Here is a 26,843-nt window from a genome sequence, read left to right as displayed (position 1 = left end):
AGAAATAGGAAGAAATCCAGCAAAGACCTGACACATGGTCTAAGAGAGGAATCATCAGAAATGTGCAAAAGTAAATAGTTAGTATGGCCACTTTTACTCTTCACTCTTCACAACTCTCTTGGCCAATCCAAGACTGTTTGTCTATCGTGGTATGCGTTTAGTGCACTGACAGTGTGTTAGCCAATCAGATCATTTCCAATTGCATCATTTCCTATAGCAACTGTTGACCAAACGTGCAAAACATGCTTCACTAAAGCCTCAGTGAAAAAGTCTCAGTGAAAGGGGGGTTCTGAAGAAGCCGATATTAAGGAAGGGAAACATGGAGAAAGGGCTGAGGTGTGCCAAATTACACAAGAACTGGACTGAAAATCAGTGGCAAAAGTTCTTATGGAGTCATGAATCTAGTTTTGAAATTTCTTACTCAAATTGTCCGCAATATGTACAGAGGTAGTCAACAGAATGAATCTTGAGACATCTGTTTGAGGCTCTGTTTGGGGTTGCATTTCAGCCAGTAGTCCTGGAGAGCTTGTACCATCAGGGATTAGTCCACCAGCAAAAACATGCTGTCAGTGATTGGCCAAGAGAGTTTATGTTCTGAAGAATAAAAGTGGTCACACTAACTACTGACTTTTAAGTTTGTTAGAAACGGTTTACCGTCCCATGTCTCTTTGTAGTCTTTTTTTTTAGTAGTGAGTCATCTATCAAAACAAAATCTTTACCATGTCACACCAACTTCCTGTTGCATTTCTTCTTCAGTCATTTTAAAAGTACATGGGAGCGATAAAAGCGTCAACACCGCCATCAAATGGACAGGTTTTAAGCAGAAATTTATTGGAGTATAATTTAACCTGTAACATTTTGATGAAGACTCCATAATATGCAGAATTTGTTTCATTTTAAATGCACATTCTGTTTTGGGTTTTATTTTTATGTTGTACAGAAGTACAATGTGTTAAACATGTAAATCAAGAAAACATACATATGTACAAAGAGCGAAAAAAGCAAAGTCAGCTCAATAAATTAAGACATTCAAACATTTGGGGAGCTTCAATAAAAAAAGAAAATCAAGGCAACATGCAGTCCATTTCAGTGCAGCTGGTGTCAATCATGTCTGCTGTGTCTTTCAATGACATCCTAGAAAAAAGAGAACACAAAATGTATGTGTGAGAAAAATTACACCATCTGGAAAACATTATAAAACAGTGCTAAATAACATCTCGATGCATGCTTAATCATACTGGTAAGGAAATCCCAAAAAGTTGATTCTGTTCATCTGGATGCAGCGTTTTCAGTAGGAGAAACCTTTTGTCACTTATCTAAGTGACTTCCTCCTACAGTCTGAAGACGAGACGAAGAGATCAATCAACCCTTTGGGAGTGCTAAATAACACTTACATCATCTGAGTCCTGTTGGCAGGCTGTGCTATTGCTGCTCGTGACGCTTTCATGATCAGCTGCAGTGGAGTTTTCGTCGTCCTGGAGTCGAAGGTTGGAGAAACGATATATCGGTGTCCTGTAGCAGACAGCAGGAGACCACCACGGTCAGAGCTTTCAGGGTGCTTAAATTTGAACATGTAGCAGGTACCGTATGCGTGACTCACCTGTTTCTATAAATCACTCTCTTGACAACAATCACAGCAGAAACAATAGCTATGAGGACGATGATGACTGCTCCTGCACACACCAGGATCAACACCAGCTTTTCTCGCTGGAAAATACACGAAAAGGTTGATATTTATCCAAACAAAGACAATTTTATAAAATGAAGCAAAGACTGAAAGAGCACAATCAATCAAACCTACTGACCGGTGTGTCAAAGTGTGTGACTGAAGATGTGGACTTTGCAGGAGGAGCAGGACTAGGTTTAATACCACAGGCTTTGACTGTCTGCTTTATGAGCTGAGGACTGAACCCACCCTCACACCTATCACTCGGGACCTTGCGGTACCTACAAAGACAAAAGGGAATAGAGTGAGATTTGCATGTGCGCATAAAGGTGGTGTTTCTCCTTGCTTTATGAAGGCAATTACCCTTCTGTCAGAAGCTCATCCTCCTCTCCATTCAAACAGAGCTCATAGGTTTTATTTGCAGCGCTTGGCTGTCTCACACACTCTGAGGTGTTAATGTGTCGATAGTAACCAAAGTCGCTGTAGTAAAGGAGAAAAAAAGAGTTTTAGTGCAACCACAAAATGCTTTTCTCTTCTTAAACTCTATATTTTGCAAGAAAATGGGTGCAGCAAATTATTAAAAAATGCGCAAAGACACATGAAAATGCAGTACATAAGGAAAAAAAACACAGTAATGCTGGGTCTTTGGCTAAGAATGCAATTAAAATGTTTTAATTTTGTTTTAATTTTGTTGTCTGTTATGTGCCAACACAGCATCCCTTGAGTTAGCTGCCTTTTTTGTGCTTGAGTGATTCACACGTTTTCCAGACAGAGCAGCATTATGCTTTACACACTGTAAGAACACTGGTCTCTCTTGGTCGCTTGCTGCAAAAAGAAGTTCATGATCGTCTGCTTTCTCATCCTCGGCAAGGAAAGCACTCAGGTCACACTTGCCATTGCTACACTCTCATTTAAAAGCCACAGCCATTAACTAGATGCCAAAAGCCGAACAATGCCGCCTTTCTTCATTAAAAAGGAAAACAAGCAAACAAACAGAAAAAGTAAATGGAAAATAAAAAGCTGATCTTGAACTTCTGAGATGTAAGAAAAGGCCTCAGAATTTCGAATCATTGTACAGCTAAGATAAAGTAATATATTATTATTTATTGTGCAAAAGTCTTGACTAAGCTCTTGTTTATTTTTATTTTTTTTTTAGGAAAATGGGAAATAGAATTTGTACACTCTGGTGAGGTTGAAAGTCAGTATTTAGTAAGACCAGTGATGGGACTAACGGCGTTACTTTTTTCAGTAACGAGTAATCTAGCTAATTACTATTTCTATCGTTACAACGCTGTTACTGTTACTAACAAGAAAATGTGATGCGGTCGCGTTACTATTTTTCAACAAACAGACGGCTGAAGCTGTGTTCAGCTTACTCCACCTTATATCAGTTGCATTGAAGAAGCTGACTATGCGCTACAGCTTTCAGCAGCTGCACTCAGCAATCACTTTCTGGCAGACAATCACTTTTTGGCACAACACCTGGAGCTAAGGGGGCAAAACAATCGCATGAGTGCTGCTGTTTGACTGAGAAAGAATAAAGTAGTCATGGTAAGCCAATCACATGACCAATTTAAGATGACAAAGCAACAAGGTGATATATACCAGTTTTTAAATTGTGTTTATAGGCCACGTAAGACCAGAGTCATGATAAACAACATATACTTGGTGTTTTTTCCTGAATACTTTTGTCACGTTTACTGTCTAAGGACAGCGCTAGCAAGCACTCTCTGCTTATGACCAAAAAATTAAAAAAACAAAACAAAAAACAACAACAGCAAAAACCAGCCTGTTCATGTTGGTGGAAAAATGCACCATGTCGACCAATCAAAAAATGATATGGACAACATGACATTTGGTTGTTTAGGAAGACGGGATAGTTTTAGGAGTGACGGCGAGAGAGAGAGAGAGAGAAAGAGAGAGAAAGAAAGACAGTAGAAAAAGAGAGAGCGCGAGTTTTGAGATGTGTGACGTTTAGCATGTTTGGAGTGTGTAGTTAATGTGTTGTCTTGTGTAGTTAGTGTGTAGTGTTGTGGGTAGTTTTGTGTTGTGTGTCAGAACAATCAGGTGACTGCTGTCTCCAGGTAAAAAAAACAGGAGCAGTGATACACCTGCTGCTGTCAGACCTGCAGGTATCAGGCTGTGATGTTCTCCTTTACAGTGGACAGAAATTATTTTTTTGGAGTGGCACAAATAATTTGTGTGGCATCTTATTGAATGCAGAACAGCTGACTGTTATGTAAATAGTTTGAAATGCTTTTTTTTTTTTTTTTTTTTAAAGGTAAAAGGTAAAATTGACAATTTATATTTACATTTAAAGTTGTGAAATATGATTCAATAAACATATCTGTGGTTGTTACAGTAAAAAAAATATAACTTTTTCTACTCAGATTTTATGTTTTTTGTCTGATTTTTAGATCAATTGTGTTAATACAGTATGTCAAAATGAAAACATAACTGTAAATTCAGACACGTAAGGTTGTGCTGAAAAGGATGATACCAAACAAGGCAAAGTAAATAGTTTTTAAAGGTGAAATGTAGAGGTAAAATCAAAAGTAGTTAAAAATGGCCAATTATACCCCGGACCCCAGGGGGTTAAACTTTTTTTTTTTTTTAAGTAACGCAATAGTTACTTTTCAAGTAATTAATTACTTTTAATATCTTGCAACTCAGTTACTAACTCAGTTACTTTTTTGAAGAAGTAACAAGTAACTATAATTAATTACTTTTTCAAAGTAACTTGCCCAACACTGAGTAAAACCATCTTTAGTCTTCAACAGAGCCTGTACTCTCTTCAGCAAGCCTTCTTCTAATTCCTTTAAGTTGTTTTCAGGAATAAATCTCCAGGCTCCTTGAAAGACATACAAAGCTCTTTGGATGTTTCTGCCTTTTGTTACATTCTCCTTTAAGATTATCCTACACTGCTCCAATAATACTGAGGTCTGGGCTCTGAGAAGACCAAACCATGACTGATAGTGTTCCATTGTGTGTTCTTCCATCCTGGTATGCCTTTACTGCATTCACTGTGTGCTTTGGATCACTGACATGGTGAAAATTTAAGCCACTGGCAATCAAATACTTTCCTCGCCCTAAACCATGACAGAGCATCCGCTGTGCTTTACAGATGGCTTTAGACAATCACTGTTGTACCTTTCCTGATCTCATCCATACATACTGATGACAGCTTGAACCAATAATTTCAAATTAGGACCCATCACTCCATAAGACCTGGTACCACTGATTTTCAGTTCAGTTCTTGTGCAACTTAGCGTACCTCAGCCACACTTCCACTGAGCCCATTTCTGGCCACGCCAAACAGTGAGTCTGTTTTTAAATACTCAGTCCCAGAGTCCAATATAATGTACCTGAGAGATACTTCTTAAGAACATGATGTTCATATACAGTCCATCTATACTGTAGATAGTATTTTTTTTTTTTTAAGTCTTCCATGACTTCTTTTGAAACCTGCCCACTTTCATCACATCATTAAGTGGCTTAACAAATGGTCAGATGGTGACTGGAAATGAGTGGAAAAGTGGCCAGTGTTCAAAGAAAAACTTTAGAAGACATTCAGAAAGCGTGGGGAAGTATTGCTCAAGGTCATTAAAAACAAAGAGGAAAAAAAGAAAAGAGTCTGGCTCACTGGAAGCAAAATATAATGAAATGAAAGGTTTTTACAATAATATGTATTACGTTACAGGACCAATAAAAAAAACAAAACAATCCAACATACCACAAGAAATCTTCTCTGGTGCACAGACAAGGGCTTTGCTTTTTCATCACCACAAAGCTTCGCCCATTTCGGCATAGAGATTGCTTCTTTAACCTCCTGTAGGTCTCCTTAACACCCAGGACACATCCATTTCTTTCCAAGTCCCCTCCTTCTGTTGAATGAGCCAACCACTCTTCATAGTCGTTGTCATTACCTGATGAAGGCAGTGATGACCTATTTAACTGTCACTAACAATCCTTTTAAAAAATGCACGTTTAACAAAACCAAGCCTAGGATGTAAATAAAGCAGTTTTAGGCAATGTTAGTCAAACTAGTGACGCATAAGTCTGTCCCAACACTTACTTCACTTACATAAGATTACTAATGCAAGTGCAAAACGGCATCTGCAATACAACTAAGCAAAATGCCACAGGGGAAATATCGAAAGTCCCGGGAAAGTATCTATCTTTTCACCACCAGATAAAAGGGTGTGGTTTAATTACAGCATCTCACACAAATTGTAGAGAAAAAAACAAAACAAAATGCAAACAGGTCTGTTTTCTTCTTCAAATCTGCGTCATAAACAGAGATAAAACAAGAGGGATGTGTTTTTACAGGTTTTTAGAGGTTGTGGAAAATCCCTGCTTCTGCAGTCGGAAAACAGCTACTACAACTCACATGAACCTACCACCAGGTGGCAACATGCCATAAAAACCAGTGAAGAGCAAAGAGTGCACAGTAGTCGTCTAGACTTACATTCTCTGGTAATGAGACTCTGGAAATCAATGGTGACTGCTACCCACATGGGCTGGCCGTCTTCCTCGGGCCGGAAGCCCCACACACTGACGGTCATGGCGTTGGTCCCCGGCTCAGACGCCAGGCCTGCAAAGAAGAAGGGCTGATCCGTAAAGTTATACAGCTTCCAGCACTGACCCTCATCCGTGGAGAATCTGGTGGTGAAAAACAGTAGAAAAAGAGAAAACTTTAAATCTAAGAAAACACTTCCTATCACTTCCCTGTGGTCTTTAAATGAGAATAAAGTACTTGATAGTCTTGACTTGTCCTTCACGATGGGCCTCCACAGCCACAATTAGACCCCCAGAGTCCAATATAGTGTAGTGATGAGGACCCCTCAGCGTCCCCCTCCAGTTATGACCTCCATCTGAGGAAACAAACACGTCGGGGTGCTGCGATGACGACAGAGAATCACCCACGCTGCCTGTTAAAAAGAGGAAATCATCTATAAGTGTGCATTTTACACAGTATTTGATGCAATGGTTTGGACTGAAGCACTGAAAGTAATTACAAATTAATTACCATGCGCAATAACCAGACCAACAGCAGCCGGCTCAGACAGGGTCACCATGGGAACTATATGGTTATTACGACTGTGTTCCCCATGTATATGGAGATTGCACTGGCAAAAGAAAAAAAAAGATCAAAATGAAAACACATACATGCAGACAGATAAATAAAAAAATGTTTCGATGTAACATACACTCTTGATCTTGTCTCCACAATTTATGTTCTCGGGTTTGTTAAGCGGTCTCCACGTCCCTCCTCTGTTGAATGAAATGACAGATTTTATACGGCCATCTGAAAGAAAAACAAAGTATTCCGGTCAATATTTAATAAGTTCAATCAGGATTTTAGATATAACTGTCATTATGCAACTCATGGCTGTTTATTGAAAAATCAAATGATTTGCTTTTAGACTACTCTAAAAAAAACAAAAGAAAAGACTGAGCTTCTGTTCCTATGGGATGGTTTTAGAAGTCTCACAGCCTGGCTTTTGTGCTCTGCTCAACAATGCTGAGGCCATGCATGTGCCATGACAACCTCTCTGTAAAGTTTAATAAGTTTTCCTACTAATTTCTTTCTTTCTTTTGTAGCTTTTATGAGCAGGTGGAGTCCACCTGCTCCGGGTGTTACAAACCGGGGTCTTTGTCTTTTCTTCACGTCAGCAATCAGCTCCTTAGTTTCATTAATGTAGGGTAATATTTTGTTCTCTTAGCACCACACTGCAGTATTGCTGATGACAGTCGCGTTCTCTTCTGTCAGACAATGATGTTATTGGTTGAGCACTAAATTGAAAGCGGCATGACAGCCTGTCCAATCTCCTCAATTAAAACACTTATAACTCATAAAGTGTCACAAAACAGACAACTGGGGGCTACATTTTGGGGGTTGGAATCAAAAGCTTTTGGCTTAAAGCCATTTTTTACAGGAGTTATGTACGAAAAGCTACGAGACAGAAGATGCATACAATACCTGTATGGAGAATCTTACCAACGTCTAGCTTATTAGTGAGGTACACTCCTCTCAGTGAAGTAATGTTGGTGAAGTCACTCTTTCGATGTCCATCAAACAGGTGGCGCTCTAGAGATTTGGAGAACAAGATCCCACGGTCGTCTGAGGTGTACATGGTCCCAAAGAAGGTGTCTGAAATAAAACGGAAAGGGGAGAAAAGCACGAATGTATCTCACAAAATTACAACACATTTTAACTTCTCCTATGTAAAGAGTTGAATTTTTGCAAAAGTCTCAAGCCACTACTCATGTCTTTATATTTTGCTAGAAAAATAGTAAATCAGTGCAGTTACTTATTGAAACATATGCAAAAAAATCCCCCAAAAAAACAAGTTCTAGCACATATGAAAGCCAATACTGCAATAATGTTGTTGTCTGGACTCTGAGGTTAAACCAAGGCTGATAGTGTTAAAAGCATTGATTAATACCTTGAGTTAGGTGCTATTCTTGTGCCTGAATGATTCATAGGCCAGTGTTAAGTGACTTAACAAAATAAATTATAATAATAATAAAACATTTCTCCATCACCTGAGGGAGGTGATGGGGACATGTTAAGCTTTTGAATGTGTGTCCTCGTGTGTGCATGTGTATTTGTGTTACACCCCGATGCCAAGATATGCTTATCAGCTTTTGCAGTGAAACCTAAGTCTTCCTTGTTTCAGCCAGCAAAAGACAAAGTCACCCCACATCACCCATGCACCACTGTCTCAAGCAGGTGTGAGCCAAAAATTGTATTATACTGAAAAGAGAATACAATTGCAATGGAATGAGGAAGGAAAAGAAAGGGCACGAGTTGGAGAGGGAGATAAAAACAGAGAAAGAAAGGAACAAAGCCATGAGATCTAGACTTGCATGGACAAACACACACTCAGTATTATGGACTGATTTGTCAGCAAGTCCAAGAACTTGTTAAACCAGTCTTGCCTTTACAGTTGAAGTTTTCCATTTCAACAGAAAAAAAAACTGATATGCTGTGAGGACACATTTGCAAATATGTGTCAGTCACAGGGTTAATTTTTATAGGTGTGGCTTTTTGAATGGAAAACATTTCCAAAGATATTAAAAGGTCCCATTTGCGGGTTTATGTATGTCTGATACCTCCCGGGTTGTCCACGTGCAGGAAGAGCATATCCTCATCTCCATCCAGGATGGAATAAAACTGCAAACAGAGACACATATGAAAGTAGAGAGCAGACGTGAAAAAACACACACACAAAAGAGATGACTCGTTCAATTTTTTGCTATAAATCTTGTCTAATCTTCGTGAGACAGAATGTGTGTTTGTGCTGTCAACAAGATGTGTGGGTGTTTCATCAGAGCAGGTGTGTGTTCAGCTGGTGTTGAAAGGGAAAATGTTGCCACTGATGTTTTTTTTGCATATCAACCAACTTCCTTAGTATGAATGAAGTATCTGCATTTATCTTTAATGTTCCCCACCCATACACCTGACACAAAGACAAATGGAGCGGTGCAATAAACATCTCAATTATCATTTAAAGAAAATTCCTTATAAGTGCCAATTAAATTCAATTTAAAGCTACTGTGTTGTGCTGGGAGGGAAAGGGTAGAACCACATCTTACTAAGAACTAAGAGCAGTAATAATACTATATCTTTGAAGGGTCAGTGATATGTGCTGATAAAAAAAGCAGACAAATGGCTGTGCACTTTAGTGGAAGGTTACATTTCGGTGTTGACTAGACAATCTGTTTTTAAATACTTAGTGCAGGAGGGGATTAATAAAAATTGATGATGTGTGGAGTTCACACACCATCAGCTTTTGCCCTCAGGCAATTCTGATGAATTTACCTACAGTAAATTAATTAGATCTGAAAAAAATTCCTGAATCTATCTACGGTAAATTCACCAGACTTGCCTGAGGGAACACATCATCAGCTTTTGCCCTCAGACAAATGTGATGAATCTACTGGAGATTCATCAGAAAGCGAAAACTTTGCTGTATATTCATCAGATTTGCCTGAGGGCAAAAGCTGATGGTGTGTGGAGTCGAGTGACTCCAAAAATCATCAGCCATACTTTTGATTTCATTTTCAGCCTGTTACTGCACTACCATGTTGGGCGACCCTTGAGAAACTGCCCTAATTTTGGTAATATATTTTTTGGTACCAACACCAAAACATTATTAACATATTAGACTGTTTTCATTAAGAGAGTGCTATACTATGCTTTGCATTACCTCAAAATTTCCCAGTTTGATTAGTTTAAAGTAACTGTTTAGTACTTGAAGGCTCTAATAAGCTCTACTACCACTTCCACAGTGTTCACTGTGATTCTAATGAGGTCTCATACTGTTTGTAGCCTCCCAAGAGGTTTTTTGGCTACATTGTACATAATGCTGCTGTTATCAAAATACTTTATGAGTTCTGTGCCACAGTTGCTTTTTTTAAGTACTCTCAGTCGCCCACGTATTTCCCACATACAGCAAATGGATCCACATGTGTGGTTTGGCACAGATTCCACTTTTATCCAGAGTCTGGATTCCAGACTCTGGATTAGATCTAGGAATACACTACTTGTGAGGCTGAGCTTGTTTCTTCTCCCAGAACTGAACAAGTTAATTTTACCGTGTAAGGTGAATGTGTTAACCTCTACACTACAGAGGTGCATCTGTATTGTATTTAATATAGACATGAAATTATATACAGAGGGTGCAGTATAGAAATGTTAACAACACTAAAGCCAAGGAAATTTGCACAGGCTCTTGGATTTTACTTCATGCTATGTTGGCCTAAAGAAAGAGACCACTGGGGATCTGAACAAAGATAAATATTAAACACTTTTGACTCTGAATCAAACAAAGCTGCTCTAGTAGAGCCCAAGATTAAAAATGGAGCTGAATTCTTGCAGAACAGATCCTCTTTTAGTTTGAATGATAAGTAAGCAAGATCTGTCTGTGTACATCCTTGGTCGTCTCGGTCATGGTAATCTTAAGCACTTAAAATAAAGTAAACTTGACTTCTTCTTGTTTGTGAAAACATTTTTCCGCTCATCCAAGAGACTTCTTTAATTCTAAAAGCTGATGACAACTCGCCTTGGAGGTTGTCCCAAGAGTTACTGACTAAGGCTGCATGAGGGTATGAGGGTCACATCAGGTAAGGAGTGAATCTAGGCTGTCAGTACCACCTCTCCGTCAGTTTTTAGAACTTATGAAGTCTCTTGGACGAGAGAAAAAAATGTCTTCATGAATCAAAAAGACATCCAGCTGCCTTCATTTCAAGCGCTTAAGAAGTAATCAAGATCATACATTTGACTGCCTCGTGCTACAGTTACATTTTGAATACTACCAAACATAATTGGCTCAATTCCCAGACCTACCTGTAGAATATTAGATGTTGTTGTTAACACACTCAACAGAAATGATGGTTGATATTTTCTCTCACCTGCTCAGTGGATGCAGAAGGCAGGAGTGCTTGACTGAAAGTATCTCCTTGGTCTGATGAGAAATACATCACACGAGGAGATCTCTAGGAGAAAAATAATGCATGACTATATAGATCGAATATATACTACTCGATAGACCGAAGTGTATAAATAATGATCCAGCCATCTTACCGGGTCTTCCATAACGGAGAAGAAGAGAAACGCTCCTATGTAACCAAAACTGTAGATGTCCTCATGGATTATGGTGAAGGTCTTCCCCAGGTCCTTTGTTCTTTTCAGGATTAAATCTCCCCTCTCCTCTGCCTCAACTGTATCGACAAATGACAATAATAACACGAATAAGTTCAATAAGAAATGTGCACTTGCCTTAAACACATTTAAGCTCATTGCTCATCCGCATAAAGCATGCACCCTCACAAGCAATAAATGTTTTGAGTGAAAAAAAAGTACTTATATTTATTTTGAGCTTGTGAAATTAGGCTCTGATGTACACAAGAGTAGAGATTTACACATCTGATGGACAAGTGAAAGTTTGATCCTGGAAGGAGACGTAGATCCTTTTGGGGTTGTGTCAAGAAGGACTTTCAGTGTAAAAATCCACCAAATCAAAAGCTGTGGAGGGTAAGGCAATAGTGTTTTCTCATGTAGCTGTCTAAGAATAAGCGCTGCTCTACTTATGGATTCAGTCATCTTAGCAATTATAAATCAAACTTAATCTCAATACACTATACTCGACCCCTCAGTTCCTCACACAATTTGGTAATTTATTTACTTGTTTTGCAATGTGCTTATAGCATGTCAGTTTTGCGCTTCTTCAGTTGCTTTATTGTTTTATTGTGCTTTAATAGCTTTTATGCCGCCCCGTAATCAAAGGATTTTTCCTGTGAGATAATAAAGATTTTAACTTGGCTGCAAAAGCCATAAAGATGCAGATTAGATTAAACATTAAAAGCAGAATTCTTATGACTATGCAAACCCTGTTACACACAAAATAAAAACATATATACACACTAGAGTACAGACAAGCCTGTATTACAAAGTGTCTGATCTTTAAATTGCACCAGTTTTACAAAACCCTTTAACGGCTTTACAGGTTCTTACCTGCATCTACTTGACTGCAGCTGAAGAACAAATTTATGCCAGCTCCCCTGATGGAAAGAGGAAGGAAAAAAATTACAAACACCTCAAAATGTCACAATTTTAATAGGGCCTGTTTCTTTTTAAACAAGCATTTATTGCTTCAGAAAAACCTTGCTCGTATCATCTCGGTTTATTCAAAGTCCCACATGTTACGCATGTCATTATGCATTTCCAGTGCTGTTACTATATTTGTGCCACAGAGCTATCACTGTTTGATATAATGAATAACTCTTTTTCCTTCTTTATTCTCACCATGAGAAAGAATGCACTCCATCGTGAACTTTTGTCCACCAGGCCCCAAAGTCCAGAGAAAGCCAAAGACCGCCCTGAAAGTCAGGAAACAGAGCAATGTTTACACATTAAGGAGTGTTCCTGATGTGTGTTTGTGTGGATGATAAACATGTGTGTCTGTGTGATAGCCAGGAACATTAAACAAAGCAACGGAAACCACTAAGGGACTTTGAAAGTTCAACAGACTCACATCAATGCTGAGGGCCACAAGATAGTCAGGGTTGGAGAAGTGGTACACAATTGGCTGCGCCAGGTGAAAGGGCAGTTGGATGAACTTGAAGGTTGCACCAGCATCCGTGGAGGTGAAGATAATCCCACCTGGATTGTTAAGCACCGGTGTGTCAGCTGTTAAAATCACCTGTCAGTGAAAATCAATGGAAAACAGCTCAGAGATGGAAATTTGAGAAAGAATTTTAGCTTCATCAATAACTTTTGGTAGTTTCGTGCAGAATTGTCTGCTTAAAATTCAGTGCATGCAAGCTCTGTACTAGTGATTTCATGAACTTGAAAGAAAAAAAGAAAGAAAGAAGAAAACCATCCACTTTCTCAGCTGGAGATTCTGCTTGCATAGCTCCGTGCAATATAATCAGTCTGTGGACAAAACTGTAAGAACACTAGTGGGTAAGACTCAAGCTGATTAGATGTCAGCATACAAGATATTTTCACACCTTCATGTCAAAACATCACAAGGTCCACAGCCAAACATGCAATGCAGTTTACCATCACTAACTGCTCTTTCATTGCACACCCACAGAAAAGTGTTAGTAAGAGTGTAAAATAGTGCTACTTACAGAGATCCCAGGTCCAACACTGACTCCAAATTCCTCCTTAATAAAGGTGTGGTTGATGCTCTGAGAAATGTCATGAAAAGATTTGCCATAATCCGTGCTGATGAGAGAGGAAAGATGGTTACGTTTTGATTGAGGTGCCCACGGTAGCTGCTGATCAGATTCTAACTCACCTTCTGTAAAGTCGTGAGGAGCCTCCTTCATTTAAAGGATGAACTGGACCACTGATTGTTGACAGCACCAAGACCACCTATCAAATGAAGAAATATAGTTACAACTTTAAACACTGGGTTAAAAAGTCACAGTTAGATTTTGTGCCCCTGTGACATGTAAGAGGTTATATGCAATAAACTTTCTGTATAAGAAGCTACTCACCCCTGTATCATCACCAACCCATGTGAGAATTACGTAGGAACCATCATCACCATTAAAACCTGTCTAAAGAGAGAGGAGAAAAACTCACACATCACAAAAACAGGCCTAACAAGCTAAATTAGATCTCTTCTCACAATTTCCTGTAATTTCCCCAATAATAGGCTACTCTTTCCCAAATGAGTATACGGGCTTACATTACTATACGTGTTTATATTACTTTCACTTGGTTGAGAAACCCTGTTAAGCATTGCAAAACACAAATAAAAACTGGTACCAACTTCAAAGTCCTGGAATCTCTTTCTTTACATTAAATAAAAGGCACGACGGACATTGCACCTGCCTATATTGACCAAGCTGCAGCTCACCTCGTGTGTGTTATCATCCAGAACCTCGTGTTCGGCGGGGGTGAGGAGAAGCCGACAGGAGGTGAAGGGAGGACCATGTGAAGGCTTGGAAGTGCCTGGGGAGCTGCTGGCATCCCTCCTGGGGCGACGGCGCATTTGGTCCTGGCTCTCACTATGCTGAGTCCGGCGGAAAGTCAGCGTCTTTCCCTCCTTGATTCTGCATTCAACTCTCATAAGAAGAACGACGGACACCCCCAAAAGCACCAAATGTCTCCAGATCATGTCGACAGTGATGTGACTGCAATGAAAAAAAAAAGAGTCCCACTGACCGATATGCCTGGCAATAATGACTCACTTTTGTTGTACTCTAAAGGTAAGTGGGTGTGGGAAGTGCTTGGACGGGTCATTAACATAAAAAGTGCTGCGCTAAGTGGCACTTCCACCACCAGCAGGTGCTTCTTCCCGCATCCTGGTGACCTAACTGCAGGGAGAAAAAAGTTTGGGGGAGTTTGTCTTAAAACAACAGATTAATTCGTGATTCGTTCACTTATCGTCAATAAATTAACAAATGAATTAGCAACAACAAAAAACAACTGGAATTCACATTTACAGAAGTTAAGGACATTTTAAGGACAGCTTCAAAAGAGAAGTTCTGGCAAGCTTTGAAAGAAATAAGAGACGTTAATGTGACGTAAAATCGCAGTAGTATGGGCAGGTTAATGCAAGAGGTCGACATGTATTCACTTGTGTTGCCTCCAGATGTGTAGAATAGAATAGAATAGAATAATCCTTTAATTGTCCCACAAGGGGAAATTTGGTTGAAACAGCAGCCAGAAAGTCACATATACAAACAAACAGTACACAGGACACATAAGAGAAACATACACAATTCTTTCTTACATATTTACATGTATGAACATGATAGGCTATGGTGGCAAAATACCTCAGGGAATTATGGCTATGATTCATCTAGTTAAGTTGCTACGACGTCATAGTCATGTCCTGAACAAGTCAGATCTAAGGAATCAGAGGGCTGGGGGTTTTTGGCGGAGGGGGCGGTGCCACAGAATTACACAGCTGCTTTCACCGCGGGGTGAAAGCAGTTGTAACAGGCTTTCCCTTTGGAATACCTTTTCATTTCCAAGAGACCATGTGAGCTATTACAGGAACTTTCATCTTAACAGATATAGAAAGTGAATTAATACATAGTTTCAATTAGGATTAAAGGTAAAGAAAATTAATTATAATGGTGCTGTATGCATTTAAGGGTAGGAAACCGAAACCACTGAAGTGGTAAAACAAGATATCTAATAATTTGTGAGAACTGAAGTGTGGCACATTAGTTAAAAACACAAAACATAATCTTATGATGAGTCACCTCTAATGACTTGGTTTTAGGTACAACTACAACCCTTATAGTGAAAAAGCACTCGAGATATTGGAAAACTGACAGCAACAAGTATGGGCGCCACCAATGGGTGGTCAGTGGGGGGCTCTGGCCACCCACCCAAAATTTGCTTTGTGGGAGAGTGAATCTTAATCTGCTTCTGCCTAGCTCTGCTGAAAATCAAAGCGATGGCTGGACTTCCGGTCAATCAATCAATTAAAACTGATTATTATGGATTTCAAAATCTTCTTCGGTTTTCATATGTGCCTATTTTCAGTGATATCAACTTTAATAGCAGGGAATTAACTAAGCTTATGATTTTTTTTCTTTCTCTCATTTTTGCCATTTTCAAGTAACGTATATTTGATAACAGCATAATAAAACTGGAAATTCAGTTTTTGGTGTGCCACCCCAATAACATTAGAGAACCATCCCACTGCTGATATGATGAATGAGCTTCTTAAGACACTTGGCAAGGAACTTATCTCTGCAGGGGGACTATTGTAATTCGTTGTTATCAGCTCGCTCTAAAAGCTCCCAGTTCAGATTCAGGCGATAGAAACTCTCTACTTTACAATAAGGCTTAAAATTTTGTTTAATGTTAAAGCCTATAGTTAAGGCTTGATCAGATGTTCCTGAATGCTGCCTTGATTATTGCTATAGTAGGTTTGGATTGCTGGGGGCTTCCCAATGATGCACTAAGTGTTTGTACTTCAGTCTTATCTCTTCATTCTATCCATGTTTATACAACACAATATTTAATCATTAGCAATTATTTCACACTGCCTCTCTTTCCTGTAGTGTGTCTTTTGTCCTGTCTCTCTCTGCTCTCTTGTCTTTACCCTCCCCTCACTGGTCACGGAAGATGGATTCTTCTCCCTGAGCCTGCTTTTCCTGAAGATTTCTTTCTGATAATAGGGATAAAAAAAAAATGTCATTCCTACTGTCGCCAAATGCTTGCTGAAATGGAGTTGTGTGATTACTGGAGTTTCTTTCTAATATTGTAGCTTAATGTACCTTACAATATAATGTGCCTTTAGGAAAAAGTTGTTATGAATTAGAGCTATGTAAATAAAATTGAATTGAACTGAGTGGCATGTTCCACCTGAAGGAGGTCCCTGGGCAGACGCATGGCATGCTGGAGAGATCATATCTCTCTGCTGGCCTGGGAAGGCCTCAGTTTTCCTCTGAGAGAGGTGTGGGCCTTGCTGCTTAGGCTGCTGCTCTCGTGGCCTGTCCCATGAAAAGTGGAAGAAAATGGTTGGATGAATGAACTGAATTCTATAATAGGTAGAATAATACATGGTTCCAATTAGGTTTAAAGGTAAAGAAAGTGTTTTAAATGTATTATCCCATATCCTATTAGGGCACAGAAGCAGAAACCACAGAAGTGAACTTAAGGGTGTTTAGAAACACAAAAAACTTTTTTGTAAAGACTTGTCTCTGATTTGGTTTTATTTGTGCTTGGGTTTGCTTACGTACAAATCCCACAACTGCTTCCCTGATGGTCAAAACACTTTAAAAGCCCTTGGGATAATCAAAGACTGAGAGCCAAGTCTTTTGAGCAGTGAAACCATTCAAGCTTCAATGGTTATTTTGTCCACTTGAAAGAACTAGAGATCATAAAGTGGTAAACCACAAAACTCTTATATAATTCACGTTAAAATGCCCCCAAAATGCTGTTTCTTTGATTAATATGATTTCCTATTTAGATTTTTTTTTTCTGATTTAGCTCCCAACAGTGATTCACTGTTCACTTTCTATTTTCTGATTTTGTCTCCTGAAAAGCCTGAGATGGCATCTGCGCTTGATAAGAAGAACAAATGTTATTTACAACATTTTACCTTTATTCATGTTGAAATCCTGCACAGAGTCATGCTTTTCAGCTTTTACAGATCATTTCCCAGCTTTGTCGCGCAACACATATTTGATTCACAAAACCTTACTCACAACAAAAAGGCAGACAGATCTTTACACAGTGGAGAGCATGTTGTGCAATTTTTGCTGGATGTCTGAAAGTTTTTTTTCTTTTTTTTTCTTTTCTAGAGAAGTCATGTTTTGTTAAGACCTGTTAGTTTTATGGCAGCCTGCATTTCTCTTTTTGACTCCAAGTTCAGTTGCTGGATCACTACCAAACCGAAATGCACACCTTGTACTCTGACTTCTACATGCTGCAATAAACTTACACACATCAAAAACATTCATCAAAAATCCCCCAATGTTTTCATTCACTTTGCTTAGAAAATTATATACAAAATGTGTACTTTTAACACAAGGAATGTGTTCTGTGTTCAGTAGTGGTTTTACACAATAGCTGCTACAAGACATGACAGCAGACAATGGGCTACAAAAAAGTGCCCAAACAGAAAGAACCAATTGGACCATAAATCCACATAAGTGAACATTCCATGTCCTTCCTGCAAGTTGCAGAACATGTCCAAAAACTACAACATGACGATCTTCTCATAAGCCAGTGTTTTTAGTCACAGGCCGCCCTCTCCAGTTGTTTGAAGAAATGTCCCTCTCTGTCTGTTGGTTCAGCTCCTGTAAGTAGTGATGGTCCTGCACGTGCATGAGACCACCAACGGAGTCCGCTATTTCATAAAGGACTGCAAGGACGGAAAGTGCTGTTCCAAAGAAATAAATTTTCAGGATGGCCACCACCATGGTTTCTGTGAGGAAGAGCTGCCTGCAAAAGGAGAAGTAAATATTCAGATTTTGATGACAGACAAACATTAATTCTACAGCAGGGTGGCCATATTTTGATTTCCAAAAAAAGTACAAAATTCACCACAAGACACAGTAAACAAGTAAAAGCGTTCTGTTTTAGAAAGAAATGATCTAGGAAGGAAGCTTGAATCACCGGCATACATCAACAGGAAGATAATTCGTGCTGCGTTTGCAAACTTCTGGAAGAATCAACTTTACCCTGAGGAATAATCTAAAGTCCTTACGTCTCTACACATTTTCGACGATGCAGCTGTTACTTTCAATGCGGATGTACTAGTTTCACTTATTCACTGTGCTCAAATTTACTTAAAAGCAGTGAAAAATAAAAAAGTAAGGGACGACTCTGAAAGCAACAGTGAGAAAGCGAAAGACACATGGCTTTCAATGCGATAAAACGCAGTCATCAAATGCTGCTTGTCGGTACTTTAACCGAAAGGCTCTTAAAGACTGGGACATGGTTGCTAATGGCACAATAACGTACCAGAATATCCACCGATCTTTAAACTGTTGTTCTCTCTCGTTTCTCGAAGCTGTGCAGGCTCTGTTTCTCCAGCGGGCACGACACGGCACGGCACAGATCAGCAAAGAAACCAGTTAAGTTGTTTGGTTATTTTGTCCGTCTGTTAGTTCACACGGTGTTTCTTCGTGCGAGGTGAGGAACTCTTCGTCCAACCCACTGCTGTGCCCGCACGGTCTGACTCCCCCTCTCACTCTCTGCTGTGGTATGATAGACGACGTCACGAAGAGGAGAGTTCTGGGTTTTCCAGGCTGTTGATTAATTTCCTGTTTTAACAGCACTCAAATCACTTTCGGTCTAATTGTTGTGTCGATAGTCAGTTCACGACTGACACATTATCTGATAAGGATATGGGAAATTTGTAAACGATTTCTAGTGAAAAAAAAAGACAGTTAAGTGTGTGGACTGTGGTTAATTTCCTTAAAACTAAATTCTTTTTTTTTAATGACCAGCAATTGTTAATTATTCTTGACTACATTCAGGTTTTGCAAAAATGTGCCATTTTGGAATCGTGACACTCGGGCTTAGAGACCAGGCAAGCCGGTTGTGAGGGAAAATGAAGATTCCCCAACTAATTTCCAGTAGTTGCTGGGAGAGTGATTGATAAAGAGTCACGCAGCCCTACTGTCAGTGACACCCTGTCGCTAGAGAAACTGGCATCCAAATGTAATTGCGTTGGTCTTTAGCATATTGTTGAGCAAATTAAACTTGTCTACAAAATCTGTCTAGCTGTTCTCCAAGGTGTAGTTTCTGCTCTGCATCATCATCATCATCATCATCAACTTTATTTATAAAGCACTTTAAAACAACCACAGCTGACACAAAGTGCTGTACATTGGAACTATAAAATAAAATTACATGAGATATAAATAAAAAACAAATAAAAGAAGAGTGAAATCATTAATTAAATAACTACTTCAATTAAAAGAGAAAACTAAGTCTCACTGAGGTTAAAAGCCAAGGAATAAAAGTGGGTTTTAAGACGTGATTTAAAAGTGAACAGTGAAGGGGCCTCTCTAACGTGCATGGGCAAATTATTCCATAATTTTGGAGCCACAATACAGAAGGCCCTGTCCCCTCTGAGCTTCCTCCTGGATCTCGGTACCTCCAGGAGCAGCTGGTCAGCTGACCTGAGAGACCGACACGGTATGTGGGGATGAAGAAGCTCAGAGAGGTAAGGCGGAGCAAGACTGTGAAGGCATTTAAAAACAAACATAAGAATTTTAAAATTAACTCTAAAAGACACAGGCAGCCAGTGCAGGGAGGCTAGCACGGGGGTTATATGCTCTCTTTTTCGAGTTCCTGTTAGGAGTCGTGCAGCTGCATTTTGAACCAGCTGCAGACGTGAGAGCAATGACTGACTGACCCCCACATAAAGTGAGTTACAGTAGTCCAGGCGGGAAGAAATAAAAGCATGGATCACTGTTTCAAGGTGCTGCCTCGAAAGAAAAGATTTTACTCTTGCCAGTCGCCTTAAATGATAAAAACTGGACTTCACCACTGCTCTGATTTGGTTGTCCAATTTAAAATCACTGTCCAACTTAAAACCAAGGTCAGTAACAACAGATTTAAAATAGACTTCCAGGGATCCTAAAACAACAGAGGAGGACTCACAGGGACCACTGGGTCCAAACACCAACACTTCTGTTTTCTTTTCATTAAAATTTAAAAAGTTTAGAGCCAACCAAGCTTTAATGTCATCTAGACATGTCAAGAGAGGTTTTATGGAGATGCCATCCTTGTGTTTTAGTGGCAAATAAATTTGGCAGTCATCGGCATAACAATGAAATGAGATCCCATGCCTTCTAAGGATAGAACCCAGAGGCAGTAGATACAGTGAAAAGAGCAGTGGCCCTAAAATTGAGCCCTGTGGGACGCCGCATGACAGAGGAGCAGAAGACGATTCGTAACCGAGAAGGCTGACAGAGAAAGTTCTATCTGACAAATAAGACCTAAACCAATTAAGTGCAGTGCCACCAATACCCACTACATCATGTAATCGAGAAATTAGAATATTGTGGTCTACGGTGTCAAAGGCAGCAGTTAGGTCAAGCAAGACAAGAACAACATGGTTACCAGAATCACATGCCAGAAGGATGTCATTAAAAACCCTTAATAATGCAGATTCTGTGCTGTGAAGGGTTTTAAAACCTGATTGAAAAACCTCAAAGATTCCATTTTCATCTAGAAAATCTTTCAGTTGACTAAAAACAATTTTCTCTAAAACCTTGGAGACTAAAGGCAGCTTGGAAATAGGCCTATAGTTCGCTAAAACTGTGTGATCAAGGCCAGGTTTCTTAAGCAGTGGCTGTACTACTGCATGCTTGAAATTTGCAGGAACCATACCAGAAGACAGACTGCTGTTAATAATGTCGAGGACATACTGTTGTATACTAGAAAAAATTTCTTTAAAGAATTGTGGAGGGACAGGATCCCGTGGGGAACCTGTGGGGTTAATATGGCGAACCACATCCTCTAAAGTGGAGAGCGTCACAAGCTCAAACTGAGTGAAAACAGCAGCGCAAGGGACAGAGACAGAGGGGTCAGAGTCAGGAGCTGTGATAAGAGCCCTGGTGGTGACAACCTTTTCAATAAAAAAAGTTCAGAAAATCATTGCAGATCTCAGGAGAAACTTCCAAACAGACATTCAATGGAGTATTAAGAACAGTGTCAATGGTCCTAAACAACACACGTGGGTTATGACAGTTGGAAGAAATAATATTTGCAAAATATTCCCTTTTTGCCTCTTTAACAGTGTTCTGGTAGCGATGCCAGCAGTCTTTTAGAATTTGAAATGATACATGCAGTTTATCCTTTTTCCATCTCCGTTCTGCTCGACGACATTCCCTCTTAACAGCACGACTGCTCTCATTAAACCAAGGCTCAGGTTTAGCCTTAGGCTGCCTGGTTTTTAAAGGAGCCACAGAGTCCATGATTTTTTGACAGCAAGAATAAAACCAGGAATTTAGCTGTTCTGTATCAGAGGAAACAAAGTCAGAAGGGCCGCCGAGCTGATTAAAAGCAGCAGAAAACTGCGCAGCAGTGGCGGGGTTAATAACCCGACAGCACCGAGTAGCAGCGCCAGATTTAACTGCGGTATATGTCAAACCAACGTTGAATAACACAGGCATATGATCTGAGAGTGCACAGTCACAAATCTCCAAGTCAGTGACAGGCAGACCATATGACAGAACAAGGTCCAGTGTGTGTCCGTGCTCATGTGTAGGGCCACGTACGGACTGTACCAGGCTAAAAGAGTCAATAAGGCTTAAAAAGTCATTTACCAGTGGCTTATCAGGACAACATACATGTATATTAAAATCTCCAACAATAAGAACACTATCATAGTTGGGCATAATCCCAGCTAAAAAATCAGAAAAGTCGTTTATAAAGTTCTTATTGTATTTCGGGGGGCGATAGATGACAGCGCAGAAAATCGGATTTGTACGACTCACCTCAAACGAGGTAAGTTCAAAGCTGGAGAACGAAGGCTGTAGAAAACACTGCTTACATTTAAAATCCTTTTTGTAAACAGTCACTGTGCCTCCACCTCTGCCTGACGTCCGTGGCGAGTTAAAATAGCAACAATCCACAGGTAAAAGTTCAGATAGAACACTGGACTCACCAACACTCAGCCACGTCTCAGTCACACACAGAAAATCCAGATCACGGGAACTGAAGAAGTCCCGAAGAATAAAAGTTTTGTTTAAAAGTGATCTGGCGTTCACCAGGCCAATCCTAGCGGGAGCTGGAGTTGGCGCTCGGGGTTCAGGAGGTCCAGAAACCCGCCGCAGCGATCTCAGGTTCCGATGATGTTGACAGCGGAGGTTTAGCCTGGGAGGGCATGGGCAGCGAGGCTGAGGAGCATCATCATCAAAGCCGACAACAGGCACCAAAGAGGCATCAACAGGATCCAGAAAACGCCGAGACGCAAACAGCCTTGGCATGAATCCATGCACTGGTCGGAAAACAGCAGAATAATTCTTTAGGTAAACCTTTAGCTTCACCAGGCGACCGCTACGTTTACCCCGGCGACGATGACGCTTTCGCCGGGAAGGTAGCGTGGGAACCCGGTACAGGTAACCCGGGGTTTCCGATGCAAATGGGGGCAGGGGTTGCTGCCCACCAGCTCCAAAGGACACAATATTTTGGACCACAGGTTTGAGGTCCAATAGTGTCTGGCGATCATACCTCAGCAGAGACTTTGTTTCATGGATGACACAAATTAGAAATAACATAAACAGGAACAAACTTGGCAGTGACAGACGAGCAGCCACACACACCGGCGCCATCTTGCCACAGCAGCATCACACTTAGTTTGATAAAGATAGTAAGTTTCAAACATGAAAAACTACAGGCAGCCATGCAATCAATAAAATGTTTTTGGTTTTTATCATATCTAATATTTGAACATCAGTTGAGCAATGTGTACATAATGTCAAGTGAGAAACCTTAAAAAGGTTTTAGCTTGCTAGGGAAGCCACCAGCTGCTGGGGAAAAACATGCATTCCCAGATTTGTTGGCAGTGGTTCTTGGAGGTTGCTGGCTGTTGCTGGGTAAGTCGGTTGCAAAGAGTGTGCAGCACCAAAAACCTCATGATTGCTTTGGTTGCTGCTCTCTTTGTAGCAACTCTCTTTTTTACTCTCTCTTTTAGTGGACTACCTGACAAGCAGTAGTAAAGGTTGGTAAAGTGCGTGCCAACTTGCCAACGTTAGGAAATATACATTTTTCCCCAAAAACCAATCGTTGTGGACCAGTGTCTAGGCCTGTGTGACAGGGACCAAATTCACTTGACCCTACAGTTCCACTATGATCATTCAAAATTGCTTACAAGTTCACATCATGTGTTTAGAAGCCACACAACTGGAAAACCTCTCATTATTACTACACTTCTGTATGGCTCTAAGTACTGGATCCTTCTAAATGAGGGCATGGACAAGCTCGAAATCTTACAGATAAGGTGCCTGTGCCAAATCCTGGGTGTCAGTCTGGTCAGCCGCCTTAAGAACACCTGCATCCATCAGTGCTGTTCCACCAAACCAGCCACTCCAACCCCGATTCATCAAAATGAACTAAGGTTATGTGGACAGGTCTACAAAATTGAGGCTGGTTGCTATGCCAAGAATTTGCTGCTTGAAACCCAACATGCCAGATCCTGCCTTTCTTCATGGCTAAGAAGTGGCAATATCAGATTTTAGCTTTCAGTTTTGCTGCTCTAAAATCTTACAAATGCTTCGTATGCCCTGCACCAGCACCAACAGCTGAAACATGTTCACACATCAGTTGACGAAGTGTGTGAAATGGCAAAAGGTTGAATGCAATGGAAGCAAATTTGCTGTGAACTCCTTCTTGCTGTGGCACGGCAGGACACTATGTCAAGTATGTTATTGCAATAATAAAATAATGAATGGAGGAATCAGCCACTAGCTCAGTTTCTGTGTCAAATTAGTAAAGGCCTTCATGTGACTCTATTGGCTCAGTTAGTTTTAGGTCATAGTGGTTAACACATGTCCGTAAAGCGAGGTAATTTTGTAATTCAGCATCATTATTAAAGGCAGAAAGGAGGACTGACCAAGGTGGGCTAATGACTTGTCAACCAAGTCATTCGCCAGTAAATGTGTGGTGTGCTTGGCTTTTGAGTTAGATCCAACCCTGGCTTATCACATGCCAAAACAAGCATTATTTTACAATAAAAACAAAAAGAGGTTAATTTAATCTTTGTTTGACCGAACCTTTAAATACTTACTTTTACAGTAACAATAGAGCACTGTATATTTAAAAAAAAAAATGTCATTATTACACATGTTCAGTTACAATATTTTGATACTTTATAAATTGCTCAGATTTTACCATGTGTACATTTTTTTATGACATGGAACCATTCCTCCTGATTCAGTATCTCTAGGATGCCTTGATCAACGAGCACACAGTGCCACAGCACTATTGTTGATTTACCCTGTGTGCTTTAAGTTATTGTCTTGCTGGGCGGATCGATCCAAACATCGATTGTATCGATACCAAGTCGGTAACGGTATCAGATCGATACTAGCCCGGTGAGATCGATTCTTTACTTTAAGTTCCGCTCTTGTTTGCAATGCTTTGGTTTCGCCAAAGACGAAACAGCCAGGTCGCCGGAGTAGCCGCTCCTGTGTCAGCGCAGAGCAGGCACACTTTGCTCCCCCTCCCCCCTCTCGTGTTTAGATGTTGCGCCGTCACGTGATGTGACTTAGACGCTTTGGGGGTTGTTAAGTTGTTTACATATTATTTATATTTTTACCAGTTGTTGTTTTTGTTGTTGAGAAATTTAATTGTAATTTTTGTATTATAGTTTCTCAACATTACTTGTTTGTTTTAATGTGTTTACTGGTTTGCGTGCACTTTTTATTTATGATTTTTCTGAAAAAAAAAGATAATAAAGCACTTTCTCTTTAATTACAAACTTTGTCCTAATTATGTCCTGGGTTTTAACTATTTAATAATAAAAAAAGGAAACATCACAAAAAACACTTAAGGTCATGAAAATTAATTGAGATTTAGCGATTCAATTACGCATCCCCCTTATTTATTGAAAAGTATCGGTATCGGTATCAGTATCAGCGATACTGGACCGTATTTACCAATTCACAGCTTTTATTTTGGTATCAGATCGATACCAAAATATGCTGAATCGCACACCACTACTTGCTAGATCACCTCCTCATTTTTGTCTGTCTATCCAGGGTAACTTGGTTGCTGGGGCCTATCTCAGCTGTCATAGGGAGAGAGCCAGGGTGCTGCCCCAACAGACTGGATTCTAACCAAGGATCTTCTTACTAGGAGGCATCAGTACTACCACCTTTTTCAGTAGAAAGGACTAGATGTTACAGTCCCTGATAATGCATTGCTTTAGATGGAGAGACTTTTGAGGGATGGCTGTTATGAGGAAAGGCAGCCCAGAAACTTTGCCAGCAGCACACATCATTGTGTGTCTCAACTTTAGGTCTTTTACCCAGGCTAATCTGCCATTTTCCTTCCTTTGTTAGGTTTAGGGATTAGAGATCTGATCTATATTATCATTTTAAATTTGGGACACATCGTCAGTAGTGGACCTTGGATTCATCGGGTGTTCCGGCCATTATCACTAGACACCCTCATCCAAGGAGGCCCTGCCAGAGTGGATCAGGCCCTGGAGCGTGTCACTGGTTTATGTTAAATTGTTATTTCTCTTCTTCTTTCTTCTGTTTAGTTTCCTACAGTTTATTTTCTATCTATTCACTGCAACTGAGAAATAATACTTACCTCTTTAGGTAACACATTAACGTGTGTTATCCAACCTGTCCTACGCTTCAGGACTTGGTGTTCTTTGTGCACCAAACTCTAAATACCTTTTGTTCCTTCAAATGGAGAAAACGTTCTTATCGAGAAATTAAACATCCTAGCAAACATCACTGAGAGAGCAGTCTTTTTCTCATTGTGCAGAAGCTAATGAATTTTAACTCTGATTCAGTAACTTCACAAGATTTTCTTTACATGTCATGGGGGAAAAACACCTCTATTTGATGAAAGTACTTTGAATTCACTGTCTGGTTTTTCTTTTTTCTTTCTTTTCTTTTCTTTTTTTAGCTCGCTGGATAAAAATGGGTTCCTTATACAAGCAAGTACAAAGATAACTGTCAAAACTATTTAGTGAGCTTTACTCTTCAACTCCTTAAGCAACTGTCTCCATTATAGAACAAAACCTTTTTTTTTAATTTGCCTGTTTGTGTTTCTCAGTGAGCTTTCACCTTGTCAGGACATCCTTGGCTTTTGTTGCTGTAATGCTCAGGTCTCAGTTTGACTGCCAAAATGTTTTCAATATTTATTGAATTATTAGTACATCTGGAACTTTCTTAGCCTGGATAACACCATTGATAACAGCAGTAAAACCATAACTAACAACTTCTTTCAAAGGGGAAAAAATTAAAGCATTTTTAAATAAGCTTGTATCTTAAAAAAAAAGAAAAAAAAGATTTGATTGGTGACTTTATACATGCAAATTTTATATCAGGAAGGAGCACTGAATAAATGGGTATTTATATAATGCAAAATAAGTGCCCAAAAAGTGTCCAGCGGCATTGTTTTGACAAGGACTTCCTTTATGACTACAGTGTACCCAACTTTTAATTGCTCCTTCCAGCCAGACAATACACCATGACACAAAGCTCA

At 39.8% G+C, this 26,843-nt stretch overlaps 2 protein-coding genes and 1 long non-coding RNA gene across 4 annotated transcripts; all 3 read right to left on the bottom strand.

Annotated features, from left to right (window-relative positions):
- Positions 1–295: 295 nt before the first annotated feature.
- LOC146369283 (sortilin) lies at positions 296–14,345 on the bottom strand. Of its 2 annotated transcripts, none has more exons than XM_084909361.1 (21): positions 14,047–14,345; positions 13,682–13,744; positions 13,480–13,556; positions 13,310–13,406; positions 12,709–12,876; positions 12,480–12,553; positions 12,189–12,235; positions 11,259–11,395; positions 11,087–11,170; positions 8,786–8,846; positions 7,668–7,820; positions 6,877–6,974; positions 6,696–6,795; positions 6,423–6,597; positions 6,135–6,328; positions 5,400–5,592; positions 2,030–2,146; positions 1,806–1,947; positions 1,601–1,707; positions 1,395–1,512; positions 296–1,134 (listed from the first exon to the last, which is right to left on the bottom strand). In XM_084909361.1, the coding sequence occupies exons 1-21, from the start codon at positions 14,305–14,307 to the stop codon at positions 1,102–1,104; spliced, it is 2,499 nt and encodes an 832-aa protein (XP_084765487.1). In that variant the 5' UTR covers positions 14,308–14,345; the 3' UTR covers positions 296–1,101. The 2 variants fall into 2 exon arrangements, with proteins under 2 accessions (XP_084765487.1, XP_084765488.1); XM_084909362.1 differs by having other exon boundaries at positions 1,395–1,475.
- Positions 14,346–17,238: 2,893 nt separating this feature from the next.
- LOC146369282 (uncharacterized) lies at positions 17,239–19,121 on the bottom strand. Its single transcript, XR_014797419.1, has 2 exons — positions 18,624–19,121; positions 17,239–18,101 (listed from the first exon to the last, which is right to left on the bottom strand). It is a non-coding gene; the product is annotated as an uncharacterized LOC146369282 (long non-coding RNA).
- A 2,125-nt stretch (positions 19,122–21,246) lies between these two features.
- LOC146369281 (uncharacterized) lies at positions 21,247–22,668 on the bottom strand. Its single transcript, XM_084910746.1, has one exon. It carries the CDS (start codon positions 22,604–22,606, stop codon positions 21,248–21,250), a length of 1,359 nt encoding a protein of 452 aa, XP_084766872.1. The 5' UTR covers positions 22,607–22,668; the 3' UTR covers position 21,247.
- Between the last annotated feature and the right edge of the window lie 4,175 nt (positions 22,669–26,843).

Source organism: Perissodus microlepis, chromosome 17 (assembly GCF_051167445.1).
Source record: "Perissodus microlepis isolate ML-2025 ecotype Zambia chromosome 17, ASM5116744v1, whole genome shotgun sequence".
Classification (NCBI taxonomy): Eukaryota; Metazoa; Chordata; class Actinopteri; order Cichliformes; family Cichlidae; genus Perissodus; species Perissodus microlepis.
This window is presented reverse-complemented; position numbering and strand designations above follow the sequence as displayed.